The 25,602-nt window shown below is 38.3% G+C and overlaps 6 protein-coding genes across 6 annotated transcripts in view; 3 read left to right on the top strand and 3 right to left on the bottom strand.

Annotated features, from left to right (window-relative positions):
- LOC105231855 (chymotrypsin-1) overlaps positions 1-2,577 on the top strand; it is a 3,805-nt gene extending 1,228 nt beyond the window's left edge. The window contains exon 2 of the mRNA XM_049449697.1: positions 2,143-2,577. Within this exon, the coding sequence (XP_049305654.1) occupies positions 2,143-2,266 (124 nt within the window). The 3' untranslated portion in view covers positions 2,267-2,577. The remainder of the gene's footprint in view (positions 1-2,142) is intronic.
- A 4,978-nt stretch (positions 2,578-7,555) lies between these two features.
- LOC105231856 (chymotrypsin-2) lies at positions 7,556-8,578 on the bottom strand. The gene has a single exon (XM_011213346.4). The coding sequence runs from the start codon at positions 8,512-8,514 to the stop codon at positions 7,720-7,722; it is 795 nt and encodes a 264-aa protein (XP_011211648.2). The 5' UTR covers positions 8,515-8,578; the 3' UTR covers positions 7,556-7,719.
- Positions 8,579-11,430: 2,852 nt separating this feature from the next.
- On the bottom strand, positions 11,431-12,419 carry LOC105231857 (chymotrypsin-2). Its single transcript, XM_011213348.4, has one exon. It carries the CDS (start codon positions 12,366-12,368, stop codon positions 11,517-11,519), a length of 852 nt encoding a protein of 283 aa, XP_011211650.2. The 5' UTR covers positions 12,369-12,419; the 3' UTR covers positions 11,431-11,516.
- Positions 12,420-15,418: 2,999 nt separating this feature from the next.
- LOC105231858 (chymotrypsin-1) lies at positions 15,419-16,468 on the top strand. Its single transcript, XM_011213349.4, has one exon. The coding sequence runs from the start codon at positions 15,504-15,506 to the stop codon at positions 16,347-16,349; it is 846 nt and encodes a 281-aa protein (XP_011211651.2). The 5' UTR covers positions 15,419-15,503; the 3' UTR covers positions 16,350-16,468.
- A 1,887-nt stretch (positions 16,469-18,355) lies between these two features.
- On the top strand, positions 18,356-19,397 carry LOC105231859 (chymotrypsin-1). Its single transcript, XM_011213350.4, has one exon. The coding sequence runs from the start codon at positions 18,462-18,464 to the stop codon at positions 19,326-19,328; it is 867 nt and encodes a 288-aa protein (XP_011211652.2). The 5' UTR covers positions 18,356-18,461; the 3' UTR covers positions 19,329-19,397.
- Positions 19,398-20,922: 1,525 nt separating this feature from the next.
- LOC105231861 (chymotrypsin-2) lies at positions 20,923-25,008 on the bottom strand. Its single transcript, XM_011213352.3, has 2 exons — positions 24,897-25,008; positions 20,923-21,630 (listed from the first exon to the last, which is right to left on the bottom strand). Exons 1-2 carry the CDS (start codon positions 24,991-24,993, stop codon positions 20,933-20,935), a joined length of 795 nt encoding a protein of 264 aa, XP_011211654.2. The 5' UTR covers positions 24,994-25,008; the 3' UTR covers positions 20,923-20,932.
- Positions 25,009-25,602: the final 594 nt, after the last annotated feature.

Below are 25,602 nucleotides of genomic sequence, written 5' to 3'. Positions count from 1 at the left end.
AAACTACAACCATCCGCCATATGCCAACGTTATTGCGCTCTTTTTTTTGCACTTGAAACGATTCAGAATTGTTCCTATGATGAACACACCGCAGGCGGTGAAATGTGCTTCCGAGCCGCGCTGAAAGGAAGGATGATGAATTTGGTGCTGCACCGGTTGGGGTTCCATGGCGCTGGGTTGGCTCCACACCGGATGTCTTGCACTAACACTAGACTGTACGCTTTTTGCCATGTGAAGAGTGCCGCGCCGCACACACTGACAATTTGTCGAGGGCTACGTGGACTGTGGGACACTTGTGCACCTTCAATGATACGCAAAGGTGCCTTGTCACGGTGGATTCATGTGGTCCGGCTGGTGCATAATGGCACGTTGGTCGCATTGGTCCAATTGGGGATTGCCCTGCCGCAAAGGGTTATCCAGATGGGCATAGCGAGTGTGGCTTATTATCACGACAGGCATACGTAGCCCGGGGGGGGGCTAGAGGGCTGAAGCACCCCCGAAATAAGGAAGTTTTTTAAATGAAATTCGCAGAATAAAAAAGATTTATCACTGACTGAATCTTTAGAAACTCTTATACACACCTGCAGTTCAAACCTATAAACAGTCGTACGCAACTACACTAGAACGGTGACTGAAAACTTATCAAAAGTCATACTGTAAGCGTTGTACACATTCTCCTTCTTGATATGGTCATAGTTGGTTTGGACAGGGGATATGACTGAGCAGCAAACGTTATCAGGGCATTTACGTGTAGTGCAAACGCAGAATAAGAACAACTGTATCCAAAAGCACGAAATTGTTCCATGCGCTAGTCACCGATTGAACCTTACGCTTTCTAATACTGTGCCCTTACCTTCAATAACGGAACTCTGCCTTGGTATTTGTCAATGAAATAGGCAAAGTTTATTTAGAAACCATTCAAATGCAAACACAACTTTCCGAGGATGTTTATACAGAATGCACGCACCAGAAAGCAAAAAACGGACCCCTTTTTCGCCTTTGTGAAACAAGGTTTATAGAAAGGCATGAAAGTATTATAAGCTTTGTGGAGCTTGTTTCAAATTCATTGTACTAAGTTTGGAAAAAATTTCGGAGTAAGACATGGTCCCATTTTCGTCTAAAGCAATCATCAGCTCTTCTTCAGCGGTGGTAAAGAAAAGCGGATTTTTTGTCTTAGTCTATTCGTCTGTGAGCAATTGTTCGCTTAAAGACGCTGCCACTGTCTGTGCACCTCCAAGAAAAATCTATGGATTTTGTATCAAGCAATGAACCGAGCCCAATAATTTAATAAGAACTCTGCACGCGAGATAAGAGAAATCAGCGAATGGTTTTTTTTCAACGATATTTTCCAAACAGCATCGCAAATGTCTAAAGAATCTTTTTGACACAGATCTTGTAGTGCCTAAAGTGATTTCCGCGTCAAACTACTCGTGCTAAATCCACCTTGCACAACCCCTGAAAGCCACTTCAGAGTTACAATATTTATTCCGATGCAGTTGATGCTCTGATTCAAAACATGACAGAACGTTTATTAGTGAATGAGAATATACTCTCGTCATTTCAAATTTCTTACTACCTCTAACTCTCCCCAGGTTTTGCTGCAATTGATAATGCCCGAAGAATTAAAAAATTTAACTATTTACTTTCGAGGAGCAAAATAAAATTCAATTTTTGAAACAGCATTAAAATCAGAGGGGTAAAAAAAAAAAATAATCGATTGTGGTGTGCCAGCTTATCATCAATAGATCCAACGCATAGAAGTGTTGAAAATTACTGCAACATTGCGATGCAACGTTATTTTAAAAATATTCACTACCTGCTTACAATTTTTAGCTACTCCTTTCCATTGAACGACCGCTTTCTGTTGAAAGAACTTTTTCAACCTTAAAAAAGAATAAAAACTTTACAACGCAGTGGTCATGGGGCCAATGAGCCGACTGAGTGCACTTGCTGTTATTGTCAAGTTCACTGGGATATCTAAAATAGATAAGAATGAAGGTGAATTTAATGATATGGCAAACAAGAAGAAAAGAAAAATTATTTACTTGATTTAAGTTGACAACATTACCAAATAATTTAAGTAATATGTATATGAATTTATATTGTTTTTTTTTTAATAAACTGAAAATTTAAAGTTTAATTGGGGATTTTACTTCAGCCCTGCGCGAAGGGTTATCCAGATGTGCATGCGAGTGTGGCTTACTATCACGACTTCATACGCACTCAATTGACCGCAACCACTGAGGAAGAGGCTTTGAAGAATTGAGCAATAAAGGAGAAGAATAATAAGGAAGCATAGTTAAAATAAAAAATTCAGAAAAAAATAAATACATAAATAGAAATACAATTTTCATCTACGAAACAAATTGATAGTATGGCGTAATTTGGAAAAATTCTTTCGAAGCCATTAAAGCCTAATTAAAAGAAATAATTGAGCTATATATAGCACATACTAATCCATGCTTTCTGAAAGATACGGTTCACAATTGCACTATATTAAGAAAAATTTAGCCCCAAAAAGTATGCAAAATAAATTTGCCTAAAGATGGCTTTCAACAAATACCCTGCAGGAATTTCAATCAATCTTTTGGTAAACTATATAGGATTGATTAAAATTTTATTTAATTGAAAGTCTATTTCTAATTATTATTTATCCGTTATACAAATAATAGCATTAATACTGTTGTCAGATGTCTTGCCTCTCGTCCGGGCGTATAAATGCGAACTAATACCTCAGTTTTTGAGTTATCGATCGGAAATTTTTCACACGCCCTTTTTCTGCCTAAGAAAATGCTCATTTGTCGATTCCGCCGATATAGAAGCACTAGAGCGTATAGTTGTTATACAAATTGAACGCACGAATTGCAGTTCCTGTATAGGAAACTTTTTCATCTGACAAGATATTTGTACAAAATTTGTTATGGATACTTGCCTAAGACCAAGAATGCAATATTTGTAGAAACTGTACAGATCGGGTCACAATACCATACACCTGCTATACAAACCGACCGGTAGAATTCAATTTCTTGTATGAAAATATGACCAGAATGACGAGGCGCTTTGAAGTCTGGGTGATTGTTAGTCTGTCCGTCCATCCGAACGTGCAAGCTGTTACTTAAGTAAAAGTTAAGGTATCTTAATAAAACTTGGTACCATAAGAAATTCGGTATTGTTGATCGGAATCGGATCACTGCCACTCCCATAAAATATCATTAATCGATATAAAGTGCAATAACAAACTACATTAAGTTACAAAGCTATTATATATATAACGACAACCGATTTAAATCAAATTCGACCTCTTTCCCATATAGCAGAGTATTAAATTTCATATGATTTTAACACTTCTCAGTATCAATGAAAATATTCATATAAAATATTCCATATAAAATTTTAAATTTCGAAGATAGGGCGTAAAAGATTAAGTGTAGCGTTTGTGTATGGCACGTAGCGCCGTCCTGCTGGAACCAAATGTTGTCCAAGTCTTCCTCTTCAATTTGCTTGAAGAAAAATTCGGTTAACATTGCGCGATATCGCACACCATTGATGGTTACGGCAGTTCCTTCTTCATTTTTGAAGAAAATGGGCCGATGATTTCACCAGACCAAAATCCGCACCATACAGTGATTCGTGCTGGGTGCATTGGCTTCTCGACGATTACGTGCGGGTTTTCTGTGCCCTAAGTGCGAAAATTCTGCTTGTTAACGTAACCATTGAGGTGGAAATGAGCCTTGTCCGAAAAGATGAGTTTTCGGTAAAATTGACCATCCTCGGTCATACGATCTTCTGCTCAATCTGCGAACTGTAGAATAGTGAATAGCGACCCATTTTGTAAATTTTAGACTTTTTACTGAATATCTGTCACTTTCCGAATGGTACTTGACGTTTCCAATGTCAAAATATAGATAATTCAAATTTAAAACGTTAGATGGCCCACCCTTTATTAGCTTTGGTATGTCATCTGAAGTGTAAAAATTATCAAAATCAGACCATAACTATTCAAGTCCTCATTTAAACAAGATGATGGCCTGTTGCTGACTTTTTACCGGAAATGTCGGTTAAGCTGTGAGAAATGTTATTGCAAATCGGAGAAAGTCTCTTTCTGATAATGTATGCCTGCGCCAATGAAAATGAGTGTCTTTTTCTAATGACAGTGAATCCCTGTTCATAAAATTGGGAGAAAACTTGACCTAGCCTACATATAACCAAAACTAAGTGAGCCTATGACCATCAATATAAGTTAATAAGTTACCAAATTTGTTTGTAATCTATTTACGATTTCGTCCAACAATAAATATTGAATTCTTCGCAGCATTTTTAATATAAAGTTTCGCCAACACCTGAATGCATTTTCCAGCCTTTAATCTTTGTAACTTACAAGAGCATAAAATGTTCGGTTACACCCGTACTCTCTATTTCCCCTACTTGTTTTGTTTTGTATTCTCATTAGCTTTCTACCGAAATAAATATGTCGTAATTTCTACAGAAAATAGTTTAAAGTTATTTTCAGATTCTGCATTTGTTTATATAAAATGCTAGTCAACCAATTTTGGTTTATCTTATCACACATAACCACTCTTTTTCTGCGATTCTACTATTATATCTATTTCAAAGCTACGTCGATGCGCCGGTACTTTTGGTACCTGACTTTGAACATTTCCGCATTTAAATGAGTCATACAAACAAATTTTAAACTTCCGTTATAATATGATTTTACATTTTTTACTCCAAACTTATCACTTTTTTCCTTGCAAATAGTTTGTACTTTGCCCAAAGGTTCCCAACAACTCGCCACTTGTGGCAAAACTATGTTAATACCTTATCTCTACTTTCTTGCTTTCAAGTGCTGAAATATTTGATACAAACATATTTACTAGATCCTGAAATTACTTGATATTTTATGGACTTAAAATAAAACTTTATTAGGTCTTTCTTAAATTGTAATTAATATGGCTTATCGCTTCTGTTCTGTTTATATCGCATTTTATTTTCCTGGAGGGCTTGAAGCATTTCTGATAAGAAGCGCCACTAAATTGATAATGTTCAAACAAAAATAGAATTATAGAAAAATAATATAAAAAGGCTTGAATCTATATAATTGATTTACCCAAAATATTTTGTTTATAATACAGCTACTAAAAATATAGACAGACGATAGAAATGAATGTTATTGTTATTTTGTCTAGGCAAAAATCACAATCTGACCAAGAAAGATAACTTTTAAGTGTTTCCTGTTCATATTATCTTTAGTAGTTTTTTGAGTTCCGATCGTTTGCAATAAATACCCCCGATCATAGACATAAACGAAAAGACATATGAGTTGTACTCTGCCGACTCTTTAAAAACTTGTTTACATAATATCCAACCGTCGTATTCCAAAGTAGAGAGCAATAGCATCTGTTAACAGCACAGTTGTGGCTAAGATCCTTTGTGTGTGGATGTTTTCAACTGAACTATATGCTTTTAAGTGTTCTAAGGCTAGGTTATTTTGCAAAATTTTATTAAAAACAGGGAATTTTTGGTTAACTTGAAGAAATGCTTAGAATCACTTCCGATCCAAGGAACTGGTAGAGAGACCAATTGTGGAAGTTTACTTCGTACTTTCAGGACAACATAATCGAATTCTAAGCGTAACTTCATTGTCACTCACCGAAGAACGCAATTTTGTCATAGAAATATGACTATTTTCTTGATATATCTCTATCTTGTCCATAATTAAATGTATTTAATCAAAATGAGAAAAGTTCTCGCGCACTTAGCGGTAAAGTATCATTATCACAAAAGATCAATACGGTCAAGCTGTGAGATCTATACTTGTAGTATTACTGCAACTCGGAGAGAGTCTTTCTGATAATAGTACGTCTGTGTGTCAAAAATGTTTTGAATCGGGTCACTACTTTTCTTAATCTCAATATACCTAATAGAAATATTTTCGGATTTCTTGGTGACTTTATACCGCTTATATCAGCCAATATGTGAGTTATCTCATTGAAAATGAGAGAAATGACTATTTTTTTTTGTAGACAAGAAAACTTGAAATATCATAGTTACATATTACGAGGTATCTGATGGTTGTCAAATATGAAAAATTATGATTGTGTTCAGAAATTTTATTTGTGACAAAACTTAAGATTTATCTATCCACATAAAAATAAACTGATTTATAGTTAAAAACTGAAGTGAGATAAAATCAAGTTTAATTTTGACTTTCTGAGCATAAATGCGTAGTTAGAAAGATGTAAACATTCTAAGTACATATGTATTCTTTCAATATGATTTCTGAACGCGAGAGACACATCAGAGGAAAAACGAAAGCGGCCAAGTATTTCCATATTTATTCACCTTTCTAAAACTTTTTTGAATTTCTTTATTCAGTACCAAAATTAGCTAAATCGGTCCAGCCGTTCTCAAGCTGTACTGAGACTAACTAAGAGCAATTAATTTATATAATACATATGTATGTATATATATGTATATATTTGGAAATTTTTCCCATTTCCCATTCTCGAGTTTTAGCTAGAAAAACGAATAACAAATTTTTTAATTTGGGAGTGTTTCGTCCATTCGGACAACATGCCTAGCCAGCGTAGCTGCTGTCTTTTTTATTCGAATTATTTAATGTCTCATACTCGTATATCTCATACACTCATCGTTCATCGAACGCGATAATCGCCGTGGCCACGCGCAAAGGACCATAAATCTTTCGCAGAAACTTTTCTCTCGAAAACTCGCAACGTCGACTCATCAGGTTGTTGTCATCGTCCCAGCCTCTGCACCATAAAAGCAGGACGGGAATTATGAATGACTTATAGAGTTAGTTTTTGTTCGTCGAGAGAAGACACTACTTCTCAATTGTCTACTCAGTCCGAAATAGCACCTGTTAGCAAGAGTTATCCTGCGTTGGATTTCCATGAACAGCAATTGGTGGTTTTATACTGGTTCCAAGATAAACGAAATTATCTACGACTTCAAAGTTCTAGACTGTCAACAGTGCCGTAAGAGCTCAAGTCGCGAGTGCGACGACTGTTTGTTTGTCCTTGCCCTCGTTCACTGACAGACCCATTTGTTTTGCTTCCTTGTCCAGTCTGGAGAAAGCAGAACTAACGGCCCGGTTGTTGAGGCCAATGATATCAATATCAGAGATCCATGAAGTTTTATTACCTGTATTATTCAGCTTTAAATACTTCGGATACTCCATAGCCCCAATGGAGCTCGTGTATTTTGAGTTTAGATATTTTCAATGGGATTAGGATTTAATAGTTCATCACATTCTCTCAAGAGGCATATTTTTAACCAAGAACTTTACTTTTCAATGAGTACTATATAACGAACTCAGGCATTTCGAAAGGACTAATTGCCAGTTTATATACTATGGTATTAGTAACTAGATGCTGCCACTTTAACAGTTTTCGTTTTCCGAAAACGTTACGGGAAATGATCGTGAGAGATAATCAAGGTAGAAATAGAAGTACATATAACTCGATTATCTAGTCGACACAATTTGTTTTACAAATATTTCCACTCTAAAAACCCCAGGAAAATATAAACATTTCAATTGTTCAATCAAATAAATTCAGTTTAATGTTTTAAAATATAGTTTTTGTGACAAAAGTTTTGTATAAAAAATTACAGACTAAGAGATAACTTAAATATTTGTTCGCGAATGGCCTTTTCTACATATTTCTGCAACTCCAACAACATCCCATGTCACCCGAAGACTTAGCAAGCGTCATTACCCGCGATGGTACTGACAATCCAATCATGATAGTAGGCAACACTGGCAAACGTGTCCGGATAACCGATAGCGCATGGTTCACCACCGTTGACAACACCAACTTGTACGTTATTGGCATCGACCAATGGACCGCCAGAATCGTAGCTGCAAGAACCTTTACTCTCCTTGGTCGATGTGCAAATGTGACCATCGCCAACGAATTTTTGATTTTTGACCGAACTCAAGCAAGTGGCGTGATCCAGATACTTCAAACTCACTTTATTCAGTTTGCTAACAGCATTACCCCAAGCTTTAAGGCTGCCCCAACCGCTGAGCACCACGCTATCACCGTCTTTCAGTGTATTACTCGTAGCCAATTCCACGGCTGCAGTGTTGCTATCGAACTCAATCGGTTTGCTCAGACGCACCAAGGCAATATCATTGTGATACGTTGGTTTATTGTAGAGACAATGTACTTTCACGTCTTCCACAGTGTATTCGCCGCCGGGCTTATTCCATTCCACAGTGCCAGTGACGATCTTCAGGTATTGTTTAGGCCAATCCATGCAATGCCCAGCTGTTAAGATCCATTCCGGTGCGACAATGGAACCACCGCACACAAACTCGCCGAAGGTGTTTTTTATGGCCACTTGGTAGGGTATTGCGCCCAGCGCCACTTCATCACCACCTACAATGCGACCTTGAATGAGTACGTTGTTTGGTGTCGCACTGATGCCACGCGCTTCACAAGTTGTCCAGAGCGTTAAAACGCTGAAAAGTATGATTGCTACTTTAAACATATTCTGTCACTTCACGCTCACGTATGTTTACTTTAAGGTAACTCAATTTAGTTTGATTTGAAACAGTGGGATACTTTCACTTTTATAGCTAACATGTGGACTAAATTCACTACGGCTGATAAGGGATGTACTACTGTGTGCGCCACACTGATAATTTCCAGCGGAAGCATTCGCAAACGAATGCTCACTTTCTTATCGCGTTCTACGAGCTTCCAACGAAACGGAACGTTGCTTAGCGGCAGTGGGCCACACAGTTTGGTCTTCGTCTCGGCAGGTGCCAGGCGTGTTAGTATAGACCACACTGTTTGTTGTTGTTTAGGCGCAACCTTTCTTTTTAATCGCTTCGACTACTGATATGATCTCTAATAATTATGATTTGGAAAACAGTAATAAATAATAGACAGCTATTGATTAGTCATAACATCCATAAATTAGGCAATGACTAGGAGCTTATACACACGTAATGCTCTGAAAAATACACCAAGTTCTTAGAAAATAAATATGTACATATGTATGAAACTGCCCTAGGTTGTATACGTATTCGCTTTGGACTTTGTACCTTGTGACTGAGTGGTAGGTAGTCGCAAGCATTTCATGATTTTAATCTTACCAAACTTTATTTCAAGTACCGTTTGGTTTAATTTCAAATTAGCGCTGGCGCAATATGTTTAAATATATGATTATGATAAGTAAATTTTGAGACGTCTGGAATACAGAGCGATTAGGTAAAGTAGACTTTTTTGTCGAATGTTTAATCGCATAGACGAACGCTACGGAAATAACACACCCGAAATCGATTTCGTCAAATTTCAGAATCTCAGAAATTTCACCTTTGGCATTGCCCAATTACTTAATAACAATACGTAATAGGTCTCCCCATGTGAATGAGAGAAAGAGAGAGAGAGGAGAAGGAGAGAATATTTTACTACTTCTGAGTCACCACCAGGAAATACTGTACCGAAGTACTTACACGAATGTGCAGATAGGCTGTCGTAGAGCTTTCTTCTTCTTCATTGGAGTAGACACCGCTTACGCGATTATAGCCGAGTTAACAACAGCGCGCCAGTCGTTTTTCCTTTTCGCTATTCGGCGTCAATTTGAGATTCCATGTGTAGCTAGGTCCTTCTCCTCCTTGTCTTTCCAACGAAGTGGAGGTCTTCCTCTTTCTCTGCTTCCCCCTTCGGGCACTGCGTCGAATACTCTCTGAGCCGGAGTGTTTTCATACTTTCGTACGACATGACTTAGCCGCTGTCTCTTAATTCACTGAACTATGTCAATGCTGCGTTGATTTTCGAGGCTCACGTTGTTTTTTGTGCCAACGCTCGTTCCCAGATAGACGAAATTATCTACGACTTCAAACTTAACTGTCAATAGAGACGTGGGAACAAGTGCGACGACTGTTTGTTTGATCTAGAGAATCTCCTCTATCTGACCATACCCGTTTTACTCCTGAAATCCTGGGACGGTATACTAAAGTTTTCCCTAAAATCCCCACGTTAACTTTCCGGAAGATATTTCGCTAATTAAAACAGTTATCCATACAAGAACCCGACAAATGAGCGGTGGCTTGGGTAGGAAAAGATGTGTACAAAATTCCTTATCGATATTTCAAAAACTAAGGGACTACTACGGTTGTTAACTCGGCTAAAATCGCGTAAACGGTATCTACGCCAATTAAGAAGAAGAAGAAGAAGGGACTACGTCGAATATATTCAAACCGATTGACATGGATAAATCGTCTTCCGCTGAGTCTTAGTGGGGTCTCTAACAATACCTTCGAGGCTATCTTAAGGGGTTACATGGGTTAACGGGTTTCATAATCGATGTTTTTTAGTGTCTTAAATTTTCAAGTTTAACCGAGTAGTAGTTTCGGAGATACGACCTTTAGAACTTGTGCGCTCCGTTGGCAAAATTTCTCGAGGGCTACTAACCGATCTTCTTGAAATTTTGCACAGGTTTTTGAGATACAATTCTTAAAGACTTATTTGAAAGGAAATATCGCAAAATTTAAATTTTTTTGTAAAAATGTCTCCCAAAAGTCCAATTCTCAGTTTTCTTTTCCTTTCCAAATTCTAAGTTAACACGTATTTTTTCAACTTTGGAGGATCCTGTAAGGAGTCATCATGCCAACACTTGGTCCATGATTTTGTTGACCAGTTTAGCATAATTTTCCTTTTGGTAAGAACTATTCGTAACGAGCATGTCCAAAACGAAGATAGATTAGAGACGACTAGTTGGTAGCACAAAGTTCGAAATCAACAGAGAGCTCTGAGAAATCCGTTTACTATCATTTATGAATGATTTATATACAAGACCAGCTTTCGCATGCCGAAATTGTTTACACTTCTTTAAATTTACTAAATAAATACTATACATTTTATCTAGGCATCGAAATCTTGCAAAGTTCTGGCTTACCTTATCAGTTAGTCTGTAACTGTTTTTAGCACCAGACGAGCAACGGTCACGTACTCGTATTACCGCCATGTTAAATTTCTTTGTTTTTAGGTAAATTTCCATGATACGCCTGCGGTAGCCGTCATGTGTTGCCAGTCAGTTTAAAGTACATATATAACAGTATTGTCAACATAAATTAACAATGAAATTGCATAATTCTTAATCGATGAAGCAATTAATATATTTATTGAAACGGTTCTATTACTAGAATCCTTTTATCTTCTCGTTGAAATCCTTCTGCTCCTGTTTTTCAACAACTTTAAAAAAATAGTGATGACTTTGTGATGAAATAAACTTGTATATGAAATATTCTTTCGACCGAATCCAATAAAGTGGACTGTATATTTATGAAGCCAGAAAAGGTACAAAGTTCATCGAATAGACCTATAAAAACATACGCGTATAATTAGTGAACGTATATATATTTACACATGCACCCTTTTGCAATAAAACTACAAACCAGTTAGTTCATGTTTTATTCACAGTTAATCCACAAACACTTGTAGACTTTAGAGTATCACTTTTACAAATTATGAATCACAATTTTGTTAAGTTTGCTGACAGCCATTTATGGTTGAACGAATCCAGTCAGCATGATATGACATTTTAGCGAATACATCGGGAAAACCGCGACCACATGGTATACCCCAATTGCCGACACCGACCAGTTTTCCCTCCGCATTGACCAATGGACCGCCGGTATCGCCATGGCATGCGCCCTGGCCGACGGGCGAAGTGGTACACAAATGTCCCATATCCACATCTTCCGAACCGCCATATGCACTACGACACTTCTCGTAGGGCAAATAATTCACGCTCAACTGCTGCAATGCATTAGGATAAGCTCCTCCTTCCACAGAGCTACCCCAACCGGTCATCGTAAGTGTCTCGCCCTCCACCAACTCGTCCTCATCAGCGATCGTGATGTTCTGCGTCTTGTCATCATAAGCGATGAGTGTGGCTAGCTCTAAGAGCGCGATATCATTATGATATAACGGTTTGTCGAAATTGCAGTGCACATGAATTGCCGATACTGCGTACCACCATGCTTCGCCCATCCAATCATTGGTGCTGGTCACCACCATGATCCAACTCTTTTGTAGTCCACTGACACAACTTGCCGCTGTCACCACAAATCGATCGTGTATGATCGCGCCACCGCAAAAGTGATTGCCGTAAATGTTTTGTAAGCTAACCTGCCAGGGCGCTGATGCGGCGATAGCTTCCTGTCCGCCGACAATGCGTCCAGTCGCGCCAGCAGCACTACTGGCTTCGGTAGGTCGTGTGTTACGGTAACGTAATCCTTCGTAAGGTTCACCGTGCATACGTAGCGCGCAGCTGCAAGTAATGGCTACGGCCAAGAGGGTAAAAAATATGTTGAGTTTAGTAAAAGACCACATTCTGTTGCGAGTTATTTTCTGGATATCCAAATAACATCTGTTCTAAGGTTTGGATAGTACTTAAAATGTTATATTGTCGATACTACCAAAGTTATATATCTCGTATTTCTTATCTAACCGTTATGTTAATGATTTTATTACTCAGCGATAATATCGTTTTTATCAGGTCCACAGGTTGGTATTTGGATAAGAATTATTGAAGGGAGCTTCAAGTAGTTTTGATCATAAACTCAATGAATTTAAACTTGATCGACGGAAGTTAAAAGTTTTGATAATAATTTTGGGCGATAAGATCAATATCTATAATGAATAAATGCATGCGTTTTTATGCGAGAGAGAGATGAACTGGTTCGGACCATCGTGTTCTATATCAAAATTAGTTTAGTCAGAAACTTATTCCAATGGCAATATACAAGTATTACTGAAATTAAACCCCTCGAACTTAGACAATACGATAGGACACATTTTACCGCCAGTATGACCTACAACAAGTAAAAAGTTAACTTCGATTGCACTTTCACAATTAGAAAAGATTTCAAAGAAGAACTGGATATTTATTTCAGATCGACATCACAAAAACTGAAGAACTAGTTCGCGTGTATACAGACAGACAGACGGGTGGCTAAATCAACTCACTTCGACATTCGGATCATCTTTTATGCAGAGAATTAAGCCACTTCTGCTTTGAACAAGTTGTCGGCCAAATGACCATCACGGTAATCCGGTGCAGCATTTGGGCTGGAATTTCGGTTATATTATAGTTTGAGGATCTGACTTACCCCAATAGCAACAATTTTGATTGCTGACGAAGCCATTAAACCAGAAAGATAATTTTTTAGGCGAAGTTCTTTTACAGTAGCCACCGGAGAACGTGAATTTGGCTAATAATTGTGAAACTTGACGTGACACTGAAAATCTTTGATTCAAACCCGTAAACAAAGATGTCACCACAAGCTGTGAAAATCACGTAATCTCTATTAAAACCCGCTGTATATGTGTATATTTTAATGTGTTCTTTGCCATTTTGGTAATACATCCTGTTCAGAGTATAAAAATGATCACGAAACTAATTGAGAGAAATTTATACTAAAAAATTAGAACTATAATGCTTGTTTGAAGGAGTGTTTGTAAGTTTAACGACAGCCAATTCTACATCACGTGAATTGACGTATTCTCTCCAAAGGTAGAAAAATCCTTTTGACGTTCTAACCCTATCCGAATCATACTCACAACATCCGACAATTCACGCGGTATATAGCGGACAATCGACGTCTTGCATAAAGCATCAGCCACGGGTACTACCAGCCCGTTCAACACAGCTATAAACCAATATTCACACATCTGTAAACATAGTATATATATTGTATATACAGGGTTTGTCCGAAAAGTAATAGAACTGATTTTCTTCCGCCGTGACTGTACTTCGGAGCGTGCGCTCAACGACTGGATTCGGTAGAGGGCATTCCTAGCAAAGACGAGCGGGTGGTCAGTTGTCTCCGAGCACCTGGAGAGTCAGGACAAACATTTTCGAGGGACGCGTTTCTGTGAGTGGAGCAAGCGGAAAATGCAGCGTTCGTTAGAGTAGAGGTACACGATAAAATTCTATGTTAAGCTCGGAAAATCTGCGACAGAGACGTTAGATATGATCAAGCAGGCTTACCCAGATGTTGCTTTAGCAAGAAGTGGTGTGTTTCGATGGCACCAGGCCTTTTTGAAGGTCCGGGAAGAAGTCGCTGATGAGGACCATGCTGGGAGACCTACGAATTCGACAAACACCGACAATATGACATGTGTGCGCAAAGTTTTGAGCTCAGACTGTCGACTATGTATTCGTTTAATGGTCCAGATGTTAAATTTATCAAAATCTGTGGTTCATGACATTGTGACGGAGCACTTGAACATGCGCAAGGTGTGCGCGAAGATGGTCCCAAAAGTGCTCACTGACGACCAGAAATTGCGGCGAGTGGAAGTGTGCCAAGGAAATTTGAAAATGTGTGAAAGTGGCTCCAAATTTTTGAATAACGTCAAGGATCTTTGAGTACAGTACCTGAAAAGGCCGATCAAAGATGAGATGATAGAGGGGATCCAAGCAACAAGCACCTCGGCTCTTAAGGCTATTCCGAAGAACGCCTTCCGTGACGTCTTCGATGCTTGAAAATCGCGCTGCCAACCCAGCATCGATGCAGAAGAAGCCTGTTTTGAATAGTTTTAAAGAATTGTATCGATTGGTTCAATACATTTTTTTTTTAATCGACTCAGTCCTATTACTTTGCGGACAAACCCTGTATGTACTATATATATAATATTATTCACCCAGTTAACTCTGATAGCATAGATAGGATTAGGAAAAATACTGGTTTCATGCCGCAGTTAAAAATATTGGCAACTATTAAGCGCCTATTTCACAAATTTATTTGTTTGAAATTTATCTACGCCTTAGCAAAATGTCATAAAATATTCACAAGTTTTCAAAGAAGTTCCATGACGAACAGTTTAATCTTTTTCAGAACTACTTGACCAATTAAATGACGCGGCAGACTTACTTAAAATTGTTTTTTTAATCTTATTGTATTTTACCTTCAATATATATTGATAAAAGGTTGGCTTATTATCTTCGGCTTATCAGCGAAGCCAAAAATTACTATGTATACCTATCTCACTTCTGCAGTGGCTGACCATTTCTTGGACACTTTTGGATATTTTATTGGACGCAGAATTGCAGAAACACAAAAAGTATACATAAATACCTATATTGTCGATAGACTTATTATCCTTACCTTATATGATACCAATTATGGGGTCAATAAAACCCAAATGCTTTTAAGTAAGACCGTCTATGCCAGTTTATTGTTGGTAATTCTGATATTACAGCTTGTGTACACAATAAACAAGTATTTGACCATAAATATAGGTGCATGCATATGGGGCTCGTAAACGATAAATTTATTATCTTCGAAACAATAAGCGCCGGCGAACCCGAACACACTCCACTTACCGTTACACTGCATGAATTCCCGCATATAAAACTAAATTTCTAAATTTACTTAAGTCATATTTGCTTATATTGTGTGTAGACCAGTAGCAGCTGGTGGTCGTTAGTAAAAGTGTTGCACGCAAGCGAGGCATGTTAACAGAATGTGGGAACCCTGTGGTTCGAACTGTGCTTACGCGCTACTCTACATAGTTTGTCTCAGTATGTGTGGCGAGTACACACAGGCCCTACGTATACCACCTGAATATCGAAATCATGATGCCAATGAAAACAATGGCACTTCAATTGAAGGTCGCATCGTGGGCGGTGTGGCGGTGGCAGAGGGTGTCGCTCCCTATCAAGTGCTAATCAAAACCATCTGGAATTCACATGTTTGTGGTGGTGCCATCTTATCAGAGCGTTGGATACTCACCGCTGGCCATTGCGTGGAAGATTTTCCACTAGAATCATTACGTATTGTTGTTGGCACGAATAAATGGAGTCAACCGGGTGCCACATTCCGACCGGAGCTAGCCTTTCATCACTGCCGTCAAGATATGCCGATGTATCAAAATGATATTGCAGTGGTGCGTCTCAACGGCAGCATTACATTTAATAATGTCACACAACCGATTGAGTTGCATACGCAACCACTTAATGCTGGCGATCTGGTTACAATGACTGGCTGGGGTAGTCCGCTGTTGAACCAGCCGAATACGGAGTTGCTGCAAACACAAAACTTTACGGTTGTCTCCCGAGCCGAGTGCTTAGAGCGTTGGGAGAATCACGAGGGTGTTGGTTATGGACATATTTGCACGTTTAGTACAGAGGGTGAGGGCGCCTGCAATGGCGACTCGGGCGGTCCGATAGTTTATAAGGGGAAGTTGGTTGGTTTGGTTAATTGGGGTGCACCCTGTGCGAGAGGCAAGCCGGATATGCATGCGAGTGTCATATACTATCGGGACTTCATTGAACGTTCGTTGGAGCAATGTACGCGACAGCGGGCATAACGGTGTTGTTGCGACGAAATTGGGCTGTGATTTTTTTATTTTTTCGAAATTATTTTCAAATTACTATAAATACCTTTTTTTTATTTATACAGAAATATATTTTGATGTGTAAAATTAGTGTTTGAATTCTAGTTTTTAATTTTTATTTTTTTACCTCTCCCATTTGTGAGGAACTAATTTTTTATTTGTCGAAGAGTAAGTTCTTTCTCTGATTGGTTTGAGAATGGTTGCTATCTCATTGGAAAATTTTATTCTCATTTTCTTATTCAACTGATGATATAAACCTTAGTATCATAATCATCGGACACTACACGCTTTACGGACCCGTCAACTGCTATACGAAATGCTTTCTGTGACTAGGGTTGGATCAAACGGACGTTTGACCTTTGTGTAGACAGTGGAGATCAGTAAAACCTCTCTTTTACTAAGTTAAAATTTTATTTAAGAGCGGTTTAGATATTCAGCCCGGACAAAAACTAGAAAGTTGGGTGAGGAATATTGTTTATGTCCAACGAATACTGTGGGTAGTCTACTATTACTGCTGACGATACGTGGGTTTACGATTATAACGTCAAAACGATCCAAAAATATAACGAATGACGTTCCGAAAATGAGCCGAAACCGAAAAACCCACATCAAGTTGGTAAAAAACAAGGGATTTATCCTTTTCTTTGATTACCTATGGATAGCTCACCATGAATTCGTTCCACCAGGTCAAATAGTCAATACGGAATACTACTTGGCTGTTTTGAGGTGTCTACGTAAAGCAATTCGTCGTAAACGACCTAATTTTTGTGCAGAAAATGCGTGACCTCAAAAACACCGTCACAATCGTGCGTGACTGTGACAGACTTTTTGGCCAAGCACGGAACGAGGGTCACCGCTCAGCCAACATATTCATCAAATTTGGTTCCCAGTGATTTTTTTATGTTTTCGAAATTGAAAAATCCGCTTCAGGGAACCCGCCATGAGTCCATTACAGTTCAGCAGAGTCTACTAACAGCCAGCCATTATTGTAGAAATCCTTTTTGAAATTATTTAGAAAATTAGATCGTTCGCAGGAACTGAGATGTGTATGGATTTTTCAGGAAATTTCGGAATATCTTAATTAAAACAGAACAGGAGAAAGAGGAGAGCACCAATATAATGAAAAGCCCAAATCTATTATATATTATACCCTCAACACAATGAAGACCCTAAAAAATTTATACTTCAATGATCAGCAATGAATGTCCGTCTGTCTGTATATACAAATTAGTCCCTAAGTTTGAGATTGAAGTCTGAAAGGTCGTGTTCTCCTCAAGAAGCTACTCATTGGTCAGAAATTCCGATATCGGATTACTCTCGGAGCTGCCATACAAACTGAGAGATCAAAACCAAATTCTTGTAAGTTTTCTTTTATGTTTGTTAAGGTACTTCGATGCAACCGAAATGAACGTTTTTCTTGTTTTGAGTCGAGTTCCCTTTTTTTGTAAATAAAAATATCGACTGCAAGACCACTTAAGTCCCTAAAATGGAATAGAACATTTAATGAACTTAACCGTATTTTATTTCCAATAAAGTTGAATTTCTCTTACTCGAATCACAACAGGCCACTAAAAAACTTCGAGTTAGAGAGACTTTGAATTAATGAAAGGGAACTGTGTGAAATTTGATTTCTATTGCCACTTCAAGAGTTCCAGTAATGGAAAACTTAGAGTTATGGAAGTTCCACTGTAATTAGAACTCTGAAGAATTAACTATAGAAAAAGCGGCGGAGGAAATACATGCTCCTTTTGTTTGATCCTGGCAAGTTACAAGAGTATGAAATGTTCGGTTACACCCGAACTAAGCACTTCCTTACTTTTTTTTATTGCTTGTTGGGTAGATAAATTCACTACCGATATATGTATATATGTATGAAATTGTGTGCTTGTGCATAGAGTTACATTTTATCGAAATTTGGATATAATTCCACTGCCATAAATGAGCAGTCCATTACTTATGAGATAAATCGGTGTAAGCACCAGCGGTTTTTCCACTCAGTCACTTCGCTCAACTCAAGCTATTCAAACGCTTCTGAGGTTCGGTGGGTGAAATTCAAAGTCCAAATTCAGTAAAAATAAAGCCAAAATGCATTTGCGGCAAATAATTTCGTTATTTCTCCTTTACGTTGTCAGCACAACGTCGGCTAAGCGCTTGATCAAGCCTAGTGAGCGGCTGTTAGCACGTCAGAATGCAAATGCTAGCGCTCAGCAGGAAGGACGTGTCGTTGGCGGCACAAATGCCGATCCAGGGTTCGCTTCATATCAAATATCCATACAAGGCCAATATAACGGTCATTGGTGTGGTGGCAGCATTATCGACAAACAATGGATAATAACGGCGGCACATTGCATCGATGGCTACAATCCACCTTATCTGCGCATCATAACCGGTACTGTGGAGTGGGATCAACCGCGCGCTATCTATTACGCCGACGAGTTTTATACGCACTGCAACTACGATAATCCGGAGTTTGCCAATGATATTGGACTCATACATTTGAATGATTCCATCGTGTTCGATCAGTATACGCAAGCGATACCATTGGCGTCGAAGCCATTAGAGGACAACGCTGAAGCTATACTCACCGGTTGGGGTGACATGGCCTTCGGTGGTCCGGAAACGAAAATATTGCAGAAACTTACATTACGTCACATGAGTCACAAGCGTTGTGCGGAAGTATATGCGGATGAGGGGATACTCGATGTGGGTCACATCTGCACATTCACCAAAGAAGGTGAGGGTACCTGTAACGGTGACTCTGGTGGCCCTTTGATTAGTGGCGGTGAACTGGTCGGCCTCGTTAATTGGGGCCAGCCGTGTGCTGTGGGCTATCCAGATGCATATGCAAGTGTTTACTTTTATCGTGATTGGATACGTCGCGTCATGTCGGGCACATGCAAGACATGCCATTGTGAAGCTAGTAATTATCCTACATTTGGAAGTAAAAAGTAAAAAAATAAATACTAAAAAATTTTCAATAAAATATGCTCACTCAGTAGAGTCTTTTTTTAAAAGTTTTCATTATGGTGTTTTGATATTTTTTTTTATTTCAATAATTAATTAGTTTAAAAACAAGGTAAATGTTAACCTTAGTTACATTGAAGTCATAATAACAATCTGTCCCAAATTTCTTGAAGATATCTTGTGAAATACATAAGTCGTTCATATAAAAATTTGATTTTTATAAGTTAATTTTTCCGTGAGTACCTTCTTAGAAAGAAAAGACCTTGTACAAAATTTCAGACGGTTATCTCAAAAACTGAGAAGCTAGTTGGGGTATATACAGACTACAAAATTGAAAGCCAAATTTGCTTAAATCACTCCTTCCATAGAAATTTTATATGCCATCTTTTTTCAAGTCTCATACAGCTTTCTCATTATCGATAGACCGTAACTTTTACATATGATTTTTAGTCAAAACATCTGACAGTCTTAGGGAATCTGGTAAGGTTCGGTAAATTTTCCACAAAAAGACAGGAAACCTTTGTATTTGAAACCCAAGTACTGGAGAAATTTGAGAATTATTTGAAAATTTTGAGGAGGAACGCCATAATTAACAAATTGGATTTGAAAAACAACGTATATTAACAAATAAAATACTCAGTGTCAAGTCATTGGTATGTATATTTTAGGTACGTGAGCTATATTCAATTTATACAAAGAATGCTTAACAAACACATGATGTTATTGTTCGAAACAGAACTGAACATCAAGGCCCGTTCACACACTGTCTACAAAATAAAACGAAACAATGAGGTCTGGATCTCAAAATCCTTATAAATTCCTTAGATGCACATAAATACATAGAGCTACGAAAACAATGGCTCGATTACAGCCAGTTATCACTATATAGTGGAAACCCTGCTGGCATACGCCGACCATATTGATATCATTGGCCTCAACAATCGTGTCGTTATCTCTACTCTTTTCAGACTGGTTATGGAAGCGAAGCGTATTGGTCTAGTTCTGAACGAGGTCAAGACAAATAGTAGTCGCACTCGCGACTAGGCTCCCACGTCACTATTGACAGTCATAACTTCGAAATCGTTGATCATTTCGTTTATTTTGGAACCAGTATTAAAACGAACAACAACGTCAACCTCGAAATCCAACGCAGAATAACTCTAGCCAACAGGTGCTACTTCGGACTGAGTAGACAATTGAGATATACAGTCCGCTCTCGACGAACAAAGGACAAACTCTACAAGTCACTTATCATTCCCGTTCCGCTTTATGGTGCAGAAGCATGGACGATGATTCGACGTTACGAGTTTTCGAGAGAAAGGTTCTGTGGAAGATTTATGGTCCTTTGTGTATTGGCAACGGCTTGTTTTACTTTGAAAGAAAACAATATGGACAAGAACTACATCTCTTATTCTATTCTAAAACAGAGACAAAAGTTAGTTGTGCGCTTATAACAAAGCTCAAAGCAACTTCAAACAAAAACTATTATCATTTTATTATATTACTTTATTTTTTTTTATTTTTTATTTTCTTGTTGAGTCCTCTCATTGATTTCCAATCACATCTTCAATAGTATTTTAGCAATAACTCATTCAACTAAAACATTTTGTAGTACCGCTCGTTACACGACGAATCCAATCCGTATAGAAATAGGTACTCGCATGAGCATCTGGATAGCCTACAGCGCAAGGCATACCCCAGTTAACTAAACCGACCAATTTTCCATCGTTCACCAAAGGTCCACCCGAATCGCCATGACACGCACCTTCGCCATACTTCGTATATGTACACATGTGTCCCACATCCAAATCTGGATCGTCATCGTGCATTTCTTTGCAACTTTTATGTGGTAAATATTTTAAGTATATAATCTGCAGATTGTCGGGTGTATCACCGTACAACTCAGTTGAGCCCCAACCCGTCAATATGACCTCATCGCCTTCCTTCATCTGCTCCGTCGGCAATGCTATGGGTTGAGTTCTATCGTTGAACACAATAGAAGAGTTCAGTCGTATCAAAGCGATATCATTGTGACTGCTCGGATTGTTGTAGTGACAATGTACATGTATGGAGCTGGCATAATAAGTGGCATTCGGCTTCTGCCATTCCACGGTGCCTGTAGCGACCATTATGTTCTCGGGATCTGTATTGACAACACAATGTCCAGCAGTTGCGATCCAATTCTCGCTGATTATGGCGCCACCACAGAAATGAGAGCCATACCAGGTTTGTAAAGACACCTGATAGGGTGCCTGACCTAAGGTGGCATTAGTTCCGCCTACTACACGACCTTCAATTGCACCTTTTACGTAATTCTTTGGATACTTGAGTAATTTGGCCTCGGCATGGGCACACAAAAGTAGTGCGAGTAAAAGAAACACCTTCATGATGTAAAGCTATAATGTATTTAATAAAAGTTCAGCGGCGTTGGAACCATTTAACTAGTCGTTAGGAAACTTTGGATAAATGTGATAATACGTAAATTAAAATCTTATCTTTAGATATCACTAACAAAATTTTATCGTTGAACTCATAATTTGGATAATAAAATTTATGGACTTTAATGTTCGGAAGGCGAAACAAAAACATACAAAAACTGCATATGAGACTGAGTCAGCTGACGTTTTGATATTCATATTTCCTTAATTGGACAGCAATTGAGGTTTCAATTTGTTAATACAAATTGACTGGGAACAATCAGCCAAGTATAAAAGGTTGAACAATACAAAAGTTAACTTATCTAATTTTACACAGTAAATTGCAGTAGAAAAGACCAGAGATCATAAAAGTTTATCTACGATATGGTATGAGAGAGCTTTATGGGAACGAGTGTGCAAATTGGATAAAAAGCGTATTACCGCCACCTTTTTGGTGAAATCACATATCTCGGGACCCAATCTATCGATTTCGACTAAATTTAGTACGTGACGTTCTTCTCAACTCCTCATGGTACAGTGTCAAAATGGACCATATTTGTCCTTTAGTCCTGGAGAAGGTCCTAACTGCGGCGTTTTTTGCAAACTCACCATCCATTTCGCAATTCATGTCTATACTTATAACTCAAGAACGGCTAAACCAATTTATCTTAAAATTGGTGATGATATAGCTTGGAACCTCAGGACAGCAACTTTCTATCGTTTTATGTTAAAAGTCACAACAATTCATAAATAAATAAAAAAAATATGTATGTATTTCAAAACAAAAAAACGTCAAGTTGAGTAGACGTGTGTTTGTAGTACTCGTGACGAAAATGGAAAAACGCAATCAAGAGCAACGCGTCGCGATAAAATTTTACGCCAGATTGGGCGAAACAGCTTCGGAAATGTACGCTAAAATTGTAAGAGTGTATGATGATAGTGCTCTTAGTCGTGCACAGGTGTTTCGATGGCACAAAGAGTTTAAGGAGGGGCGTGAAAGCGTGGAAGACGAGGCGCAGAGTGGGAGACCAGTCGAGCTGCGGACTGATGCGAATGCGCAGCCGTGGAATCGTCCACAAAGAAATCGTTCCACTGGGGAAAACTGTGAATCAAGTCTATTATTGCCAAGTACTCGAAAGATTGCGAAAACGAGTCAACAGGGTGCGCCCATACATCGCTCGTAACTGGATCCTTCATCACGACAACGCGCCGTGCCACACCGCCCTCAGCGTGCCCCAGTATTTGGCCTCTAAAGGGATCGCCGTGTTGCAACAGCCGCCTTATTCGCCCGACATGTCACCCTGTGACTTTTTTTGTTTTCTAAAACAAAATCGGTGGTCAAAGGAACCCATTTTGAGTCGATTACGGACATCCAGGCGGCCGTGACGAGGGTACTCGCGGACATCCCAGTCGAAGCGTTCTAGAAATGTTACGAAGCATGGAAAACGCGCTAGAATCGCTGTATAGCTGCCCAGGGGGACTACTTTGAAGGCGATGGCAGAGTTGTGGAATAATTTTCAAATATACAGTTTCATTACTTAATTGTCATACCTCGTATATATGAATTATAGTGATAGTTGTAACTGAATACGAAAAGGTTGAATCATAATTTGAGAAGAAAGCATAATGCTGACAAATACTTGTATTCCTGAAGCATTGTACAGAACAATGCAATATTTAAAAGGAATGATGAAGTCTGTGTTTTCTTACGTGTAGTATCTGGGTCTTATCTGTCGAGTTTGCAATTACATCGATGGATGTTGGACAAAACATTACCATGTGGTAGGGCGCGATTCAGCTCTACTCCTGCACTGTTATTCACTATAACAAGAAGCATAAGTATGTATGTTTAACGATATTCGATGAAGATGCAGATCGTCAAGATAATAATGCTAAATTGTAAAAATAGAAAAGACTTAACACCGAACTGATAGTGCAAAGATAGTGTTTTCTGAACGCAATGTATTTTAAGTTTTTAGCATCTCAAAACCGTATAGTAATGGAGATCACATATATGTAGGATCTTATAGTAGACAAGGATTAATGTTGTAATTCAATAGGGGATGCAGAAGTATCCAAATATGCTACAAACTGATTCTGAAAATGTTGAATTTTATATATTAATAGTTGAGAAATATTTGTTCATTTGTATTTGTCCGTTAACACACATAACAGTTATCAAAAGGAACTCGATTAATATACATACATATTTAAAGAATAAATTAACATTATCCATCAACATTAGAAAAACGTTGATGGAGCCTATATTCCTTCATATAAATATCCTAAGCACCTTTCAGCATAAGTTAAGCGTGCGCTTATGACTAAACTTAAAGATTTATAAAAAAAAGCTTTTAATATTTAAATTTGCTAAATTTTCCTGTCAAGTCTTCTCATTGATCTCCAATCACATTTTAAATATTATTTTTCAAATAATTTATTCAACCAAAACATTTCGTGGTACCGCTCGTTACACGACGAATCCAATCCACATAGAAATAAGTACTCGCGTGCGCATCTGGATAGCCGATGGCGCAGGGCATACCCCAGTTAACTAAACCGACCAATTTTCCATCGTTCACCAAAGGGCCCCCTGAATCGCCATGGCACGCACCTTCGCCAACCTTCGTATATGTACACATGTGTCCCACATCCAAATATGGACTATCATCGTGCATTTCTTTACAACTTTTATGTGGTAAATATTTTAAGTACACAATCTGCAGATTATCCGGTGTATCACCGTACAATTCAATTGAACCCCAACCCGTCAATATGACCTCATCGCCCTCCTTCATCTGCTCTGTCGGCAATGCTATGGGTTGAGTTCTATCATTGAACACAATAGACGAGTTCAGTCGTATCAAAGCGATATCATTGTGGCTGCTTGGATTGTTATAGCGACAGTGTATATGTAAAGAGCTCGGATAATAAGTGGCGTTCGGCTTCTGCCATTCGACGGTGCCTGTAGCCACGATTATATCACTGGCATATCTATTGGCAAGACAATGTCCGGCAGTTGCTATCCAATTCTCGTTGATGATGGCGCCACCACAGAAGTGATAACCATACGATGTTTGTAAGGACACTTGATAGGGCGCCTGGCCCAAAGTGGCATTAGTTCCTCCAATTACACGACCTTCAATCGCGCCTTTTACGTAATTCTTTGGATACTTGACTAATTTGGCCTCAGCGTGGGCGCACAAAAGTAGTGCGAGTAAAAGAAACACCTTCATGGTGTGTAGCTACAATGTATTTAATGCAAGTTTAGCGACGTTGGAACCATTTAACTAGTGATTAGAAAACTTTGGATAAGCGTATAATACGTAAATGAAAAACTTATCTTTAGATATAACAAACGAAATTTGATAAAAATCATAATAAAATTTATGGTTTTTAATGTGCAATTATCTCTGCAGAGGGCAAAACAAAACATACAAAAATTGCATATGGCACTGAGTCAGCAAATATTTTGAAATATGGCATATTACCTTTAAAGAAAAGTATATAGAAGCAGGGAGTAAAGCGTGAATTGGTAGTGAAATTAGATTTTTCAGAAATGATCAGCCTTTCTGTTCGGTTCCCAGCGTTGTCCGCTTAATAGATTGTCCTTAATAAACATCAAAATATGTTAAAGCCGCTCAACGTGCACGTTTAATCGAGATATCCGCTTAAAAGGACGTTCGTTAGCCCGTTCAGATCTTTCTCTGTACATAAAACAGAGTACGTCTGTTGCCTTTTATATTTCAGAATAAGAGAACAAAAACAATTTTTAGTTCTTAATTTTTTTTCAAAATATTCTTTAATAAAATCTGTACACTTTTGGATGCGTTTGAACCAATTTT

Source organism: Bactrocera dorsalis, chromosome 2 (genome assembly GCF_023373825.1).
Source record: "Bactrocera dorsalis isolate Fly_Bdor chromosome 2, ASM2337382v1, whole genome shotgun sequence".
Classification (NCBI taxonomy): domain Eukaryota; kingdom Metazoa; phylum Arthropoda; class Insecta; order Diptera; family Tephritidae; genus Bactrocera; species Bactrocera dorsalis.
This window is presented reverse-complemented; position numbering and strand designations above follow the sequence as displayed.

Bases quoted from the DNA above. Each gene is read 5' to 3' on its own strand.
- LOC105231858 (XM_011213349.4), top strand. From the start codon at position 15,504: ATGTGGGAACCCTGTGGTTCGAACTGTGCTTACGCGCTACTCTACATA.
- LOC105231857 (XM_011213348.4), bottom strand. From the start codon at position 12,368: ATGTGGTCTTTTACTAAACTCAACATATTTTTTACCCTCTTGGCCGTA.
- LOC105231859 (XM_011213350.4), top strand. From the start codon at position 18,462: ATGCATTTGCGGCAAATAATTTCGTTATTTCTCCTTTACGTTGTCAGC.
- LOC105231856 (XM_011213346.4), bottom strand. From the start codon at position 8,514: ATGTTTAAAGTAGCAATCATACTTTTCAGCGTTTTAACGCTCTGGACA.
- LOC105231861 (XM_011213352.3), bottom strand. From the start codon at position 24,993: ATGAAGGTGTTTCTTTTACTCGCACTACTTTTGTGCGCCCACGCTGAG. The intron at 21,631-24,896 runs GTCGTGTAATTG...GTGCAATTGAAG, and splicing joins CGTAAAAGGCGCGATTGAAG to GTCGTGTAGTAGGCGGAACT.